Genomic DNA, 16,182 nt, shown 5'->3' with positions numbered 1-16,182 from the left:
GGGAAATGTCAACACATCTATGACATATGTGCCCCCACCCCTCCAGTCCCTAATGCACACACACACACACACACACCCACAAGCACACCCCCACGCCCACACACACGCACACACCCCAGCATGCACGCACACGCCTACATACACACAACAGGTTACTTAGTCTGTAACCACAGAGAGAATTTTTTTATTTTTTTTAGCAAGTGTAGACATGAGAGGTGCTCTTTTACAGCATCTATTTACATCTATTTGTCTGATAAAAATTATAATGCAAAATGTAATGCACGATGTATAATAATAAAACCAATTTTAATCATAAATCCAACAATGTATGCTGTAAGTTTACATTTTCAAATTGTTTACCATCCAAACATCCCTGTTTCCCCACTTATAATCCTAACTGTTTCCAATTATGAACGCAAAAACACATGGTAAAGTTTTAAGTATTAAATTCTAGGGTGTAAAACAAAATTTTGGTTTGGATTCCAATACTAATAAATTGGCTATAGTACAGTATATTAATTTAATTTCAAAGAATTTAAAGGTTGTAGTGTGTGTGTGTACTACTTGTGACGGTTTTTATCTTTTTTATTGGTGCTTGCACTCAAAGGTCTCCTACAGGAGATGGACAGTCAGTCTGCATGCAAGTTCGGCTAATATTAGCTTACTTCACTATGGGTGAGTAAATGTCACTATCATTACTGTGTGTTTATTTTAGTTGTGTAAAATTATGCATTTTCAATAAGATAGTATATAACCCATTGCCATACCTATTCAGTTTGTAATAAATTTGTTTTAAGTTGGTAAATATCTCAGTTCCTGGTTACACCTTTCACAGAGGAATGATTCTCATGCATTTTAGGAGTCATGCCTTTGTATCATTTGGGTGGAATTTTAGTAGTCTTCAGCTTGTTTCAGATTTTCTTCACATCCCACTGTGACACGGGGAATATATTGGTGTATCCTCAAGATGGCAGCCACTGGATCAATATGAAGATCCTGTTAGAAGAACTGCATGTCAAGGGTCACAACATCTGAGGTTCCACCAGCTGGTATATCCCAGGAAAATCCCCTCTCTATACATCCATCACAGTTGAAATGGACAGATGTGAAGGACTTCTTTGATGAGCTCATACAAGACCAAGTGTGGGTATGTGATTATAAATGTATGTGTTGGATCCAGTGTGGGTCCCTGTATTGCGCTATAAAAGTTTTATTCATTTTTATTTCAGGTGCACCGAGAAGGGTACTCACTGATAACGTTCTTCAAGCTCACAAAGAAGTTTATGTCCTTTGTTTCTGTGGGCCATACCCTTTGGTGTGATGCTGCATCAAGAATCATGGAAAATCCAAAGTTGATAAAAAAAGCTTAATAGAATCACAGTATGATCTGGTTCTTACTGATCCAGGAATAGGACCAGGTGTTGTGTTAGCTAAATATCTTAAACTGCCATTAGTCCTCAATGTTCGCTGGATTACTAATGGAGAAGGTCATTTTGTGCTGGCTCCCTCACCACTCTCTTATATGCCAGTGATCCCAGGACTCAGTCTAACAGACAAAATGGATTTCATCCAGAGAATCCAAAACATTTTTTTCTATAGTATCATATTATTTCAGCAGAAATTTGTGGTGGGAGCAATTTATGATGCCATGTGTCAGGGGTGTCAAACGCCAGTGTTCAAGGGCCAGTGTCCAACTTTTAGATGTGCCTCTGCTGCACCACACCTGAATAGAATAATTAGGTCATTAACAAGGCTCTGGAGAACTAATCTACACAAGGAGGAGGTGATTACGCCATTTCATTCCAGTGTTTTGTACCTGTGGCACATCTAAAAACTGCAGGACAGCGGCCCCTGAGGACTGGAATTTGACATCTGTGCTATGTGTGATAAATACATTGAGGGTGGATGCAACATTGTCTCACTGCTTCAAGATGCAGATATTTGGCTATTCAGGTCAGATATTGTATTTGAATTTCCTCCTGGTGTCTACATTGGAGGGTTCCAGTGCAAATCTGCACAGCCTCTACCAGCAGACCTGGAGGAGTTTGGTCAGAGTGTTGGGGAGCATGGAGTCATCGTCATGACTCTGGGAACTTTGGTGAATAATTTTCCAGAAGAGGTTGTGAAAGATATTGCCAGTGACTTTGCTGAGATGCCCCAAAAAGGTAAAATATTTTCTTTAATTCTTTTTTGCAAAGTTTCAGACTGTGAAAAAAACTAATTATACCGTATAAGGTATAGAATTTGAGCTATTTGCACAGTTTACTTTTCCAATAACCTTCCCCCAGAATATCACAATAAAAATATAACAGTAAATCTGCTAAAACCGGGATGGTGGTCATACCTTCTGGCACCTGTTAAAAGATGAGCAACAGTGTTTTGGACTAGCTGCAGCCAAAACAAAATAATGGCAATTGAAAGGCTTCCACAGCTTAGTCAATCATGCTGACTGAATATACCAAAAGAACCGAAGCTCAGAATCAATATAAAATGTGTCCACAAGTTATAAGACTTGAAGGCAGTGCATGTAGAAACTGGGTGTAAGTCGCACCTTTCCCATACATGTAATTTGTGTCTTCATAGAGGATACAATTTGAAGCAGTCATGACAAATAAAAGCCTTTTTAGGTAAGCATTAAATAATTCTATTGGGCAAAAGCAATTGGCATTCCCTGTGCTTCTTCCAAATTACTTCACAAAATTTATGGGGTGAATTGTTTTGATTTCTTTGTGAGTTTAAAACTGCTGGATTACTACCAATGTCTGGTTTAAATTTCATGAAAATGAAATCCATCTGAGCACTTAGTTCAAATATTCACTGATACAACTGAGGACAGGGAGTAATTCTGAACAATTTATAACAAACTCAGTGAACTATGGGGCACCGCGTTGGAGAAGCACCTGCTTCATTATGGATCAAAGACATTGCTATTCTTTCTGATTCTGAAATTATGCAAATATCTTACATTCATTTGCTCGTCATTTTGAATCAGGTGATTTGGAAGCACAGAGGAAAGCACCCCTCTGCTCTCGGCAACAACACTCTAATGATGGACTGGATGCCACAGAAAGATCTACTTGGCCACCCACAAATAAAAGTCTTCATAGTTCATGGAGGAACAAATGGAGTCCAGGAAGCCATTTACTTTGGAGTCCCTGTGCTTGGCATACCCTTGTTCTTTGACCAGTATGACAACCTCCTACGTCTACAGAAAAGAGGAGCAGCAAAGATTATTCGGCTCCATGAAGTTAATGGTCAGCTTTGAGAGAGCTCTTAAGGAAGTGCTCCATAAAGACAGCTACAAGGAAAATATTCAGAGACTGTCACGTTTACACCAAGATCAGCCGATCAGGCCTCTTTCTGGATAGAGTAGGTGATACGCTACAAAGGGGATCCTCACCTCCGCACAGAGGCTTATAGGATACTGTGGTACTCATATCATTGCTTAGATGTACTACTCTTTTTGATGATTTGTGTACCTGTTTTCCTCTTCTCTTCTTTTGCTGCTTTTCGATTTCTGTTCGCAGAAGAAGACGGAATCAAAAACTGAAACAAAATACACTAAAACTATTGATTAAATTGAATTATTTGCATGTGTAGAGTGTAATTATGGTTTTAACATTATAGAATCTGTCTTTAATATGGTGTGCTGTCATTTATTGGTTACAGATTTCTTTATTATAATTTAATTTCCAAAATATTCTACAATTAGATATCTAAAAGACATTTATGAAATTTTTTTTTCCTTTACCTATAATGGCCACCAAGAAGCCAAATATTGAAAGGTCTGCCTGTTTGTAATGCAAACGAATAAAAAATAAAACTAATTTTAAACACAAATCCAACAATGTAAGCTATAAATGTTAATTTCCAAAATGTTTCATCCCTAACTGTTCCCAATTATGAAAGCAAAAACACATAGTAAAGTAAGTATTAATTTCTACATTATGTTGTAAAACTAAATTTTGGTTTGGTTTCCAATAATAATAAATTGGCTGTAGTATGGTATATTCATTTAATTTCGAAGAATTTAAAGCAGCTTCTTGTAATATGTGTAGTACAGTACTTGTAACTCATTTACCTTGTGACGGTTTTTATCTCTTTTATTGGTGTTTGTGCTCAAAGGTCTCCTACAGGAGATGGACAGTGAGTCTGCTTGCAAGTCGGGCTAATATTAACTTACTTCAATATGGGTGAGTAAATGTCACTATGATCATTGTCTTGTGTTGGGGGTTTTACTCTCTTTCTGTTTGTGGTGTGAAATTATACATTTTCAATAAGATGTGATATAACCTATTGCCACGCTTATTCAATTTGTATTAAATTTGTTATACATTGGTCAATATCTTTGTTTCTGGTTATACATTTCCTGAGAAATCACTGAGGAATGTTTCTTATGCATTTTAGGAGCGGGTGGATTCTTAGTAGTCTTCAGCCTGTTTCAGATTTTCTTCATATCACACTGCGATGCAGGGAATATTTTGGTGTATCCTCTGGATGGCAGCCACTGGATCAATATGGAAATTCTTCTAGCAGAACTTCATGCCAAGGGTCACAACATCAGTGTGATTAGAGCTTCCACCAGCTGGTATATCCCAGAAAAATCCCCCCTCTACACATCCATCACAGTTGAAATGGACAGAGATGTGAAGGACTTCTTTGCTGATTTTATACAATACCAACTGCGGGTAAATGATTATAAACGTATGTGTTGGAACCAATGTGCGGTTTTGTAACAACTGTACAGAAAGTTATTAAAGTTTTATTCATTTTTATTTCAGGTGCACCGAGAAGGGTCCTCACTGATAACGTTCTTCAAGCTCACAAAGAAGTTTATGTCCTTTGTTTCTGTGGGCCATACCCTTTGGTGTGATGCCGCATCAAGAATCATGGAAAATCCAAAGTTGATAAAAAGCTTAATAGAATCACAGTATGATCTGGTTCTTACTGATCCAGGAATAGGACCAGGTGTTGTGTTAGCTAAATATCTTAAACTGCCATTAGTCCTCAACGTTCGTTGGATTACTAGTGGAGAAGGTCATTTTGTGCTGGCTCCCTCACCACTCTCTTATATCCCAGTGAGCCCAGGACCTGGTCTAACAGACAAAATGGATTTCATCCAGAGAATCCAAAACATTTTTTTCTACAGTATCATATTATTCCAGCAAAAATTTGTGGTGGGACCTATTTATGACGCCATGTGTGATAAATACATTGAGGGTGGATGTGACATTGTCTCACTGCTTCAAGATGCGGATATTTGGCTATTCAGGTCAGATTTTGTATTTGATTTTCCTAGGCCAACAATGCCAAATGTTGTCTACATTGGAGGGTTCCAGTGTAAACCTGCACAGCCTCTACCAGCGGACCTGGAGGAGTTTGTTCAGAGTGCTGGGGAGCATGGAGTCATCATCATGACTCTGGGAACTTTGGTTAACACTTTACCAGAAGACATTGTGAATGAGATTGCCAGTGTCTTTGCTGAGATGCCCCAAAAGGTACATTCACTTTCTCTATGTAACATTTCTAATTATCACATCTTTATATTCCTGTATCACTCAGAATCCTTAGTCCTAAATATGATGCTTCTTATTTGGTAATCGAAGAGCCATAAAGTGGTCTGAGCTGAAAGAACAAAACAGAATTGTCTCAGTTGTGATCTAAAAGATAAATGGAGTGGACTGAATTATTATTACAGAATACGTGATGACCAAATGTCACAATGAAAACCACAGCAATTCAAACCAATGTCTTTCCCTCTTGATCCATTTTCAATGTAGTGATTCTAAACAAAAACCTTGAAGAGCAACTTCATAGTTCAGATGGAGTAGCGCTAATTTATGATGGTACAAAGTCTCCATAACCAATAGATGATTGGTTGCTGATCTATGTTGGTGATCAACATAGATCAGGGTTTTATCAACATCTATTGTAGATAAAACCCTTTCCTAGTAATGATTCAAAGCTAAGCCAGATGGGTAGGACTATGATTTACCTTCGTGGCTGCTCAGTTCCTAGTTGGTAACTGAAAATGGCCTGTGGGAGTTGCCATGGATACTCCAATTTTCAGATCTTTCTGAACTGACAGATTTTGAAACAACAGGAGGCCCAGCAAGGAATCTGCGATGTGCTCCTGAACATGCACTGACATGAAACCCCTCCTGCTGAATTTATAATCACACTGAAGAAAACTAGCATATTTCTCAAAGTTTAGAAAATAGATATTATTTTGTAGCATATGAATATAAATTTGTTTCAACAGTCCAAACGGTATTCTTTAAAAAAACATTTACAGTCCAATGAACCTACCGGATTAAAATGTGGTGAAATAATTTGTTCTGTAAAGGGAGGATTGTGGTAAAAAATAAAAATAAAAATATGATCTCAAAGGGACTATTGATTAAACTGAGGAAAGGAATAATTTGGCTTAGAAAAAATAGCATTAAGATGACAACAATCAACACTATTATTTTAACAGAAGAAACCAATTCGCACAGACAAGGAACCACAAAAGGGATTATTTTAGAAGACACCTGCTGTTCAGGTTAAAATACAAATAGTAAATATATACATATGTTTTTGATTTGTCCATTTTGAATCAGGTGATTTGGAAGCACAGAGGAAAGCGTCCCTCTACTCTGGGCAACAACACTCTAATGATGGACTGGATGCCACAGAAAGATCTACTTGGCCACCCACAAATAAAAGTCTTCATAGCTCATGGAGGAACAAATGGAGTCCAGGAAGCCATTTACTTTGGAGTCCCTGTGCTTGGCATACCCTTGTTCTTTGACCAGTACGACAACCTCCTACGTCTACAGAAAAGAGGAGCAGCAAAGATTATTCAGCTCCATGAAGTTAATGGTCACAGCTTTGAGAGAGCTGTTAAGGAAGTGCTCCATAAAGACAGCTACAAGGAAAATATTCAGAGACTGTCACGTTTACACCAAGATCAGCCGATGCCCCCCATGGATCAGGCCACTTTCTGGATAGAGTATGTGATACGCCACAAAGGGGCTCCTCACCTCCGCACAAAGGCTTACAGGATGCCTTGGTACTCATATCATTGCTTAGATGTACTACTCCTTTTGATGACTTCTGTAGCTGTGGTGTTCTTCTCTGTTTTTGCTGTTTTTAGATTTTTATTTTGTAACAGAAAGAACAGAAAATATAAACAAAGCTGATTTGCATTAATCTTATTTGTCTGTGGGTTTGGGTTCACAGTTGTCCCTGTGTCATGTTTGTTTCTCTAGGTTATTTTCCGTTTGTGTTTAGATAGTCATCTTTTACTTAAATTAGATTATTTTTGATTCAATTACTCTCTTACCTTGTTCTCACGCCTGGTCTTGTCTTTAATCATTGTTATTCTATTCTCCTTTGTCTTCTGTTCTAGCCTTGATCATCATTTTCCCTAAACATCAGTCTTGCTATGTTCTAGCTGAGCAAGTTTTGTTATCCTTTAGATGTCAGTTTTTATTTCCTGTCAGCTTTTATTTTTGTAGTCTCTCTAGTTTGCTACTCCTGTTTAGTTCCTCAGCTCAGCATTCTCCCTGTTAATTTACATAATCCGTTACCTGATCAGTAATCCTCTTCACCTGTCTCACGTTTTTTAGGTTTTAGTCTTATCTTCGGAGGATTTGCAGGATTCTTGTGCATTTTTATGTCTGTTAGTTGATTAAACACTCATGTCCATGTCAAGTTTTTAAGTTTAAATAAATTTTCACTATGCCATGTTGCTGTTTGCATTTTGGCTCTTCCCTATCTCCGCCTTCCCCAATCTTGACAATAACATCACAAAGTGTAAAAGTGCTAATCCACTGAGAACCAGCTCAGCATTAATGGAGCCTTAAATTATGTTTCTCTTAGGGGATGTTTTATACATTTCAAATCACATATTGCCATCTTCTGCACAATCCAGTAATTATGTTAACTTCAGTTGATATAAAAATGATGTAGATATACAGTGTAAGTTCAAATGAATTTGACTCTGCATATCAACATGACACCTTGAAATTGGCCTCCATGTCTTTAAGAAGCTCCACTTTCTAACACTCCTTCTTCAAAACGTCATCAAAACAATGCTCCTCCGTTTACAGCCAATTTTAGGAGCGATGGACTAAGGAGTAGTTTGTATGATAATCTCAGCAGATGCATAGCTGCACCACGTGTTTGATAACTGTTGCTGCCCCTAGTTTGGAGGAGCTGTTCGGAGGAGGTGCGCAATGTGGAGAGAAAGCGCGATAGCAAACTGCAGCACCAAGAGTGGAGATGTGGGTAAATAGACAGCGCTTTGTATGAGCAAACGTTTGGCACCCCCAAATGGCAGTCACCGGGAACCAAGGATTTCTCAAACATGCATGAAATCTCCAGTGTATTCAATATAATCAATAATTAATCACGCTATTTAAAGTCTGGTTTAAAATAACTCCCTGGTTCAACTATGAAATGATTGTTTCTTTCTTCTACACTTTTGCTTCTGAAGCCTAATCTTACATAACCCACTCTAATACAGTTATGAAAGAGGTCATTGTTTCACTATGATGAAACCACTGTCCTTGCTTAACTTATGCATGAACTGTACGTGCCTTATTTACTAGCGAAAGAACAGATCGTCTCTGAATCTGGAGTTTGAACTCAAATACCTACTGGTTTATCTTGAACAAGCTGTCAGTGTGGGTACTTCGGACGGTCGTAGTCTTTACCAACATTAGGTAAGTAAATTAAGAAACCATCTGAAATTGGAAACTAAGTATATTATAACTTATACTGTTCTAGTCATTTTAAATACATTTTAGCTGTAGTCTTTTGTCCAGACTTGATTTGTATCTATACTAATGAAATACATTTATTTCTGTTTGTGACATTGTAGGATCCATGGCTCTGACTTGTTTCTCCGGTATAATCACACTGTCCTTACACCTAATCCTGCTGACATCACATTGTGATGGGGGAAACATATTGGTGTTTCCTGTGGATGGCAGCCACTGGATTAATATGAAAATACTACTGGAAGAACTTCATTCCAGAGGACACAACATCAGTGTGATTAGGTCTTCTACCAGCTGGTACATTCCAGAAAAATCCCCCCTCTACACATCCATCACCATTGAAATGGATGAAGCTTTAGAGAACTTTTTTGACATATATCTACAGGAGCATATGAGGGTATGTGTTTATGTATATACTGCATGCAGTGTTTCCCAACCCTGGTCCTCAAGGCACACTGCCCTGAAATGATTTAGATGTTCTTCATGTGCTTCAAGCACATATGATTTCAATTGATGGCTGATTAACAAGCTTTTGTTGAACTGCAGTCATCTGAATCAGGCGTCTTAAATCGGGGAAACATCTAAAACATGCAGGGCAATGTGCCTTGAGGACCAGGGTTGGGAAATACAATATTAATTAAGGTATTGTGACATAAAGAAATGAAAGCTTGATCAATCATTTCAGAGCTTTCTGGTTTTACCGGGAAATGCATCTTGTGCAATTTAACTGAAAAACAAACATATGTTGAAGGAGGAGAAAAATCAAATATTCCACAATTACTGATATGTTGTACTGCATTTTGGTCCAGTTTGAGGATATGCTGGTGCAAATCTGTCAGCATCTCCTGTCTTGACTTCTTAGTATTTGCCAAGCCAAGTTGCCAGTATTTGCAAATGTTCTCCAAATCTGTCAGATTATCAAGGGTATCCCCTGTTCACAGCCCTTTGTGTGAGCCTTGATAGATTTTCTATCAGGTTAAGGTCTGGATCCTTTGAAGATCATTCCAAGAAAGAACTGTTCATGATTTTATCCACCTTCAGATAAATCTAGAGCCATCTGAAGAGAAATATGACCACAGACCATGATGTAGACACCATCTTTTCACTGTGGATTTATGTTGTTTTCATTATGCACAGTATGTTTGCAGTAATCTTTCTTTTGGATTTGTGACCGAAAACCCAAGTTAGGTTTCATATGACTATAACAAAATATTTCACAAGACCAAGAGAGTTTTTTCCAGCTCAAGATGTTTTCTTTTAAAGAGAAATATTATTTTAATCTTACTCCTTAGCTTAGACATGTTAAAAATACTAGAGACTGTTGTCACGTTTAAACTTTCAACACTAAACAGACACGTCTGCTGATTCTAATCTTGCAATAAGGTTTTTGAATCTTTCTGATAACTTTCCATCTAGTTTTTTAAAATTAATTATCAAGGGCAAGATGAACTTTTTCCAAGGCAAAATTTGTTTTGCAGCCAACAAAGAACAAATGTAAGCAAAAGTACAAATATGACCGACTGAAATACAAAAATAACCCTGTAATACATATCAATCAGCACACAGAATTTATGAAGAAACAGTTAAGAAATTTAAACAAAAAAGTGTCAAGAAAATCCTGCTTGTACACCTGAATTTGTCAACTCAGGTATCAATTCAGACAATCTGAAAGAAACATAACAGTTTTTTCACATTTTCTATAATTAATGCCAGATACGTATAAAAATAGACAGAATGCTCCAATTGAATTAAACGATGGTTACAACCCATTAAAAGCACAGGGGGTTTGGATATGTTTGCTATCAAGTTGTTGCAAGTCATTTTTTATATTTCTCACTCTAGGTTAGCTTGTATTTCATTTAAATTGCAGAGGATATAATGTGCCACATTAATGGTTGAAATGTTTTAATGGTTAGGTCCTTATTTTTATCATCACAATATTTATTTCACATGAACCTTGCATTTGAATTGGCAAATCTAGACTTTTTGTTCTTAAATGTGTTTCATGAAGTCATGCTTTTAACCACTTTTTTCTGTTTCACAATTTTCTTTAGGCACAGCGAGAAGGGGCTTCTCTTTTGACTTTCTTGAAGCTCACCAAGGATTTCCTTTCTATGATTACTCAAGCCCATTTGCTGTGGTGTGATGCTACAATTCAGATTTTTCAGAATCCAACTTTGGTCAAAAACCTAAAAGATTCCCAATATGATTTGGTTCTTGCTGATCCAGCCATGGGTCCAGGTCCTGTGTTAGCTAAATATCTTAAACTGCCTTTAGTCCTTAATGTTCGCTGGATTACAAGTGGAGAAGGTCACTTTATTTTGGCACCATCACCCCTCTCTTACATCCCAGTGCCTGGATCTGGCTTTACTGACAAAATGGATTTTATCCAGAGGGTGAAAAACTTTTTCTTCTATAGTATAATACAGTTCCAGGAAAAGTTTCTTGTGGGCCCCATCTATGATAATTTGTGCAATAAATACATTGAAGGTGGGTGTGACATTGTCTCACTGCTTCAAGGTGCTGACGTTTGGTTGTTTAGGTCAGATTTTGTGTTTGAGTTTCCTCGGCCAACAATGCCAAATGTTGTCTACATTGGAGGGTTCCAGTGTAAACCTGCACAGCCTCTACCAGCGGACCTGGAGGAGTTTGTTCAAAGTGCTGGAGAACATGGAGTCATCATCATGACTCTGGGAACTTTGGTCAATGCTTTACCCAAAGAGGTTTCGGATGAAATTGCCAGTGTTTTTGCCAAAATGCCCCAAAAGGTAAAAAAATAATCTTTTTCATATTTAGGTTTAGGTTTTGAGTTGTTTTAGGACCAGATCATGGAAAATGTCCATAAAAGCAGACACCAGATACTTAATAATAAATTCTTCTGATCAAGATTGAGTGTGAAGTTTCATACAGAGATTTATACCAGTGACGAGAAGGAAATCAGGAGAAATGTAATATGAGAGCATTGTTTTGTGCCACTAGCAAACACAGGCAAACTAGCTCCTACCCAATAATTTAAAAGCTTTTTGTTGTAATTCAGTACGATGATGAATGACCATTTTGCCAAAAAATACAAATTCTATATTCTATATTCCATAATTTTTCTCCAGTTCTGATAAGAATTGCTGCACTGTTTTGCAAGGGCAATTGTTAGCATGCCCTATCCAACTACTGTGTCACCAAAACTGGTTTAAAAACTAACTTGCATTTTTTTTTAAATTATGCAGTGGCCATCTCTCTATTTTCCAGACTCCCATCTATGTTGTGCTTGTGAAGATCTAACCCTTCAGTTATGTAGCTGCCAGCTCCTTCAGTTTTCTACTGAGGACACTTGTATTAGACTCTATATCTCCATTTACGTGTAGATTTCCGTCTGCAACATACAGTATAGTTTAGCCATAAAATGTCACTTACAACAAATACTTTGATAAGGAGAAATTTAAAATCCTAAGACCACAGTTTCTCTCATATTTGTTTGGCTCTGACATAGAGAAAATATTTTGTTCCAATAGCAGTTACGGATTGAAAAGGATCTATAGCTATCAGTAGACATTTTGTCCTATCAGAAAATACTTACAGTAAAAACTACTCTTAAAGAAAGCTTGGTCTTACAAGATCAACTTCATGCTCCCAAACAATAACTGTGGTGAACTCATTGGTCTGTCCTCCTTATATATTTATTCCCAGAGATCTCCCCACTGTTGTCTGCATAGAAGATATTCATAGCGAAACTCCTGCCTACTTTTTCTACAGTCACATTTGCATTTGTTATATATATATATTTTTTAAAAAGTCTTTGTTATCCTGAAATGTCATATGTACAACAATTAGACATTGCAAACCCAGAAAACATTAAGTACCATCATCCACATAGTGCTCCCTTCCTGGGTATTCCAGACATGGCTACAGATTATGTTGTGTTGTAAAAAGAAAAAATATATTTGAAATTACTTTGCTGATTTTAATTTAAGTTTCATCCAAACAATATTAATAGGTTTTATATTTCTATATTATTGCCATGAAGATTACATTAGCCATGCTACACTTGTATTGTGCAAATTTTGGCCTTCACTGAACATTTACATTGTTTGTGCCTTTTATTAACAGGTGATTTGGAGGCACAAAGGGGAGCATCCCTCTACTCTGGGCAACAACACTCTAATAGTGGACTGGATGCCACAAAAGGACCTCCTCGGCCACCCGCAGATCAAAGTCTTCGTCGCTCACGGAGGAACAAATGGAGTCCAGGAAGCCATTTACTTTGGAGTCCCTGTGCTTGGCATACCCTTGTTCTTTGACCAATATGACAACCTTCTACGTCTACAGAAAAGAGGAGCAGCAAAGATTATTCAACTAGCTGATGTAAATGGTCACACGTTTGAGAAGACTATTAAAGAACTGCTCCACAAAGTCAGCTACCGGGAAAACATGCAAAGACTTTCAAGCTTGCACAGAGATCAGCAGATGCCACCCATGGATCAGGCTACTTTCTGGGTAGAGTATGTGATGCGCCACAAAGGAGCCCCTCACTTGCGCACAGAGGCTTATGGGATGCCTTGGTACTCATACTATTGTTTAGATGTTCTAATTTTCTTGGTGACAACAGTAACTTTGCCCCTCTTTTCTATTTTTGCCATTGCAAAATTTCTTTGCTGTACAAAGAAAAGAACAAAAACCAAACAGAATTAACTTGAGTCAACCTTGCTTGAAAATATATGAATTGTCCAAAATTGCTTTATTTGGACAAATGCATTATCTCTTTTACAATGCCCCCCAGTGCCAACATAAAGAGCATTTTCTAAATTAAACATCTATCAAGGAATTATGATCTCACTGGTTTAGTAAGAATAAACCAGTGATAATGTTCTGCTTGTCACTGATCCTCATTACTTGTAAAAGTTGGATGTTTGACTCCAACTATGATACACAGATGGCAGGAAACCCGACAGGGAGTTCTTATTTTACTGATGTTGTCTGGAGTACATACAGTACCTGATAGAACCTAATTTTGACCTAATTTTTGCACATGTAAAAAATGATTTAAAGTGGGTTTGCCATGTTGTACTTTTAAGATTTGTTTGAAAATTCGACTGATGTGAAAACGCCACTAGACAATTCAGGAGAATGAAATTCTATGTTGCTATCCATAGATTTATGACAGTTTCTCAATTAGTCAACAATACTTTTAACACAAAGTGATTTGAATTTCTTGGCTAAAAGCTGTCTCTCAATCTCTTTAGGTTTAAAAAAAACTAAAATACAAGTTCTAAATTATAGTCTACTTTAAAGGGTATGTATAATCATTTTGGCCACTTTTCCTTTCCAACTTGCTGTACAGTAGAGTACTTGTATACATTTCTGTGATTGAAATCAGGAAATGTGTTAAAGTGACACGATTTGTGTGTGCTGTTTGTTCACTATTGTTCTCTAGCAAATCTTTGAGGCCTTTATTTAACAGCTTGGTGTGTTTACTGAAAATAACTTACTCAGTTGTCTTTTTACTTAGGTAATTTCTGAAAACAGTTGGTTGCATTGGATTTCAATTAGGAGCATAGGAGTAATGGTGACTAAATAGTATTGCAAGCTACACTTTTCAGATTCTAATTGTGACTTTGATGTTAGATGCAGGTCAGTTTAAAATGTTAACATCTCTTCTGCTTTTGGTGAATAATTTACATATCATTCTCCTAATACAACATTATATATTGTAGTTTGAAGAAAAGCTCTCCATATAACCCAAAGACTGACATCTGTAGCAGGATTAGCCTAAGTTTACACAGAACAAATCAGACTAAGTGTAAAAGGAAGCATATAGTCCTTATCTGGTTCGTCCTAATCTGCCTCACTCAGCCTGTTCTCAGCTCTGGCTCTTTTCCTGTCTCTGCCTTGTTCCAGTTGACTTGGAACATATTTTCTGTCATTGTAGTGTAATGAGATCATGTTTCTGTGTTGAAAGCTTTTCTCTTGAGAGCTCTGAATGAAAAAAACTACACTCACTTACTACTGTGAATGTTGAAGGGATATAATCACCAAACAAGAAATGTTATGTTAAATGGGGGAAAAACCATATATACAACCTGTTGATAGTATTCATGCGTGTTTAACTTTGTCATATTCTATTACATTAAAGCTATAACCTTGGGTGTACTTTACTACTTTAAAACTCTGTTTTTCACAATAATCCACTGCCTTTTGCTTAGTCATCAAATAATATCTCTAAATTTCTGGCTGTAATCAGAAAACAATGACAAAGTTAAGAATGCTTTAACTTTGTAATATTATAAAACAATAAAATTAAAGTGGAATATTTACATTTTTATTCGGTTCAGAAAGCCTGAACATGTGTTTTAAGTTTACCTATATTTATGCTAACTTCATATTACAATAATGGAAACAAAATAAATAAATAAAGCTCACTCCTTTTAAATGAGAATTGTTTACATGTTCTGTATACAGGGATCATGGGATGTACTTGGATTTAGTCAAACTTTTTAAGTTTGCAGTTCATCTTTTTTCAATAAATCATGCAATAGTGGAATCAAGAGTGTATGGTTTGATCTATTTCAGATTAGATTTAATAGCTGAACATGCATTTATTATCTACGCACTAAAAGTATACCTTTGTCAGATAATCTCATCTTATGAAACTAAAACACCTTCTTGGACCAATTGTGTCAATGCAAGTTTTTAGAAGTCTTTTAGAGGGCTTTACTCTGTCCAGAAGGGTATGCCCAGTTTATTTTGACATGCATTGAGTCTTCTGTTCAACCTATCGTTTTGTTAATGACTAATTACCAAAGCCAAACTTTATTACTTCACCTCTACTGTGTATGTTCTGATGAAGACTCATCCCTTTTCTTTAACCTTACCATATAAACATGAGCAACTTTATCTAATGAAAATAAAATTCTGAATCTTTTTTAGATTATGTGTTGATGAGGAGCTTCACACAAACACCATCTGACTTGAAGTTCCCAAAGGGCTTCTCCAAGGCATGATATCATTCTCTCTACAGACATAGATCACATTCCCTTTTCTCTATGAACAAATACTTGCCAGAGGCACAAATGGTTTCACTCATCTGCACAATAAAGACTGTTCTATAGATTTTGTGTAGGCAGATGTTGCTGTCTGCTCAGAGTTGGAAAACATCAACATAGTTGAGTAATGGGAACATTTTCCCAGACAAATTTTGCTCTCAAACACACGATGGGATCCACTCTACATACTGTATGTTGTAACTTTAACTGCTCTCTCTTGGGGTGACTATATTGATAAACTTTTGGCCAATCTTCTTAAGTGAAATTCAATCCATTAAACTTTGTGTTATCTTGGAAAAAAAAAGATAGCAAAAGAAAAATATGATTTTTTTTCTTTTGCTGATTTTTATAACATTGCACACATTTTTTTGTTTTTC

At 36.8% G+C, this 16,182-nt stretch overlaps 2 protein-coding genes and 1 pseudogene across 4 annotated transcripts; all 3 read left to right on the top strand.

The window, feature by feature from the left end:
* Nucleotides 1-864: 864 nt before the first annotated feature.
* LOC102223311 lies at nucleotides 865-3,368 on the top strand (annotated as a pseudogene).
* A 757-nt stretch (nucleotides 3,369-4,125) lies between these two features.
* LOC102223570 (UDP-glucuronosyltransferase 1-2-like) lies at nucleotides 4,126-7,735 on the top strand. 3 transcript variants are annotated; one of them, XM_014472279.2, is made up of 4 exons: nucleotides 4,126-4,193; nucleotides 4,408-4,688; nucleotides 4,782-5,498; nucleotides 6,603-7,735. In XM_014472279.2, the coding sequence occupies exons 1-4, from the start codon at nucleotides 4,190-4,192 to the stop codon at nucleotides 7,182-7,184; spliced, it is 1,584 nt and encodes a 527-aa protein (XP_014327765.1). In that variant the 5' UTR covers nucleotides 4,126-4,189; the 3' UTR covers nucleotides 7,185-7,735. The 3 variants fall into 3 exon arrangements, with proteins under 3 accessions (XP_014327765.1, XP_023197491.1, XP_023197492.1); XM_023341723.1 differs by having other exon boundaries at nucleotides 4,128-4,193; nucleotides 4,474-4,688; XM_023341724.1 differs by lacking the exon at nucleotides 4,126-4,193 and having other exon boundaries at nucleotides 4,613-4,704.
* Nucleotides 7,736-8,576: 841 nt separating this feature from the next.
* Nucleotides 8,577-15,303, top strand: LOC102223826 (UDP-glucuronosyltransferase 2C1-like). The gene is made up of 4 exons (XM_005808448.2): nucleotides 8,577-8,711; nucleotides 8,870-9,165; nucleotides 10,823-11,536; nucleotides 12,873-15,303. Exons 2-4 carry the CDS (start codon nucleotides 8,875-8,877, stop codon nucleotides 13,452-13,454), a joined length of 1,587 nt encoding a protein of 528 aa, XP_005808505.1. The 5' UTR covers nucleotides 8,577-8,711; nucleotides 8,870-8,874; the 3' UTR covers nucleotides 13,455-15,303.
* Nucleotides 15,304-16,182: the final 879 nt, after the last annotated feature.

The sequence above is a fragment of the Xiphophorus maculatus genome, chromosome 11, assembly GCF_002775205.1.
Source record: "Xiphophorus maculatus strain JP 163 A chromosome 11, X_maculatus-5.0-male, whole genome shotgun sequence".
NCBI lineage: Eukaryota > Metazoa > Chordata > Actinopteri > Cyprinodontiformes > Poeciliidae > Xiphophorus > Xiphophorus maculatus.
Note: the sequence above shows the minus strand (reverse complement) of the source record. Positions and strands in the feature narration are given on the sequence as shown.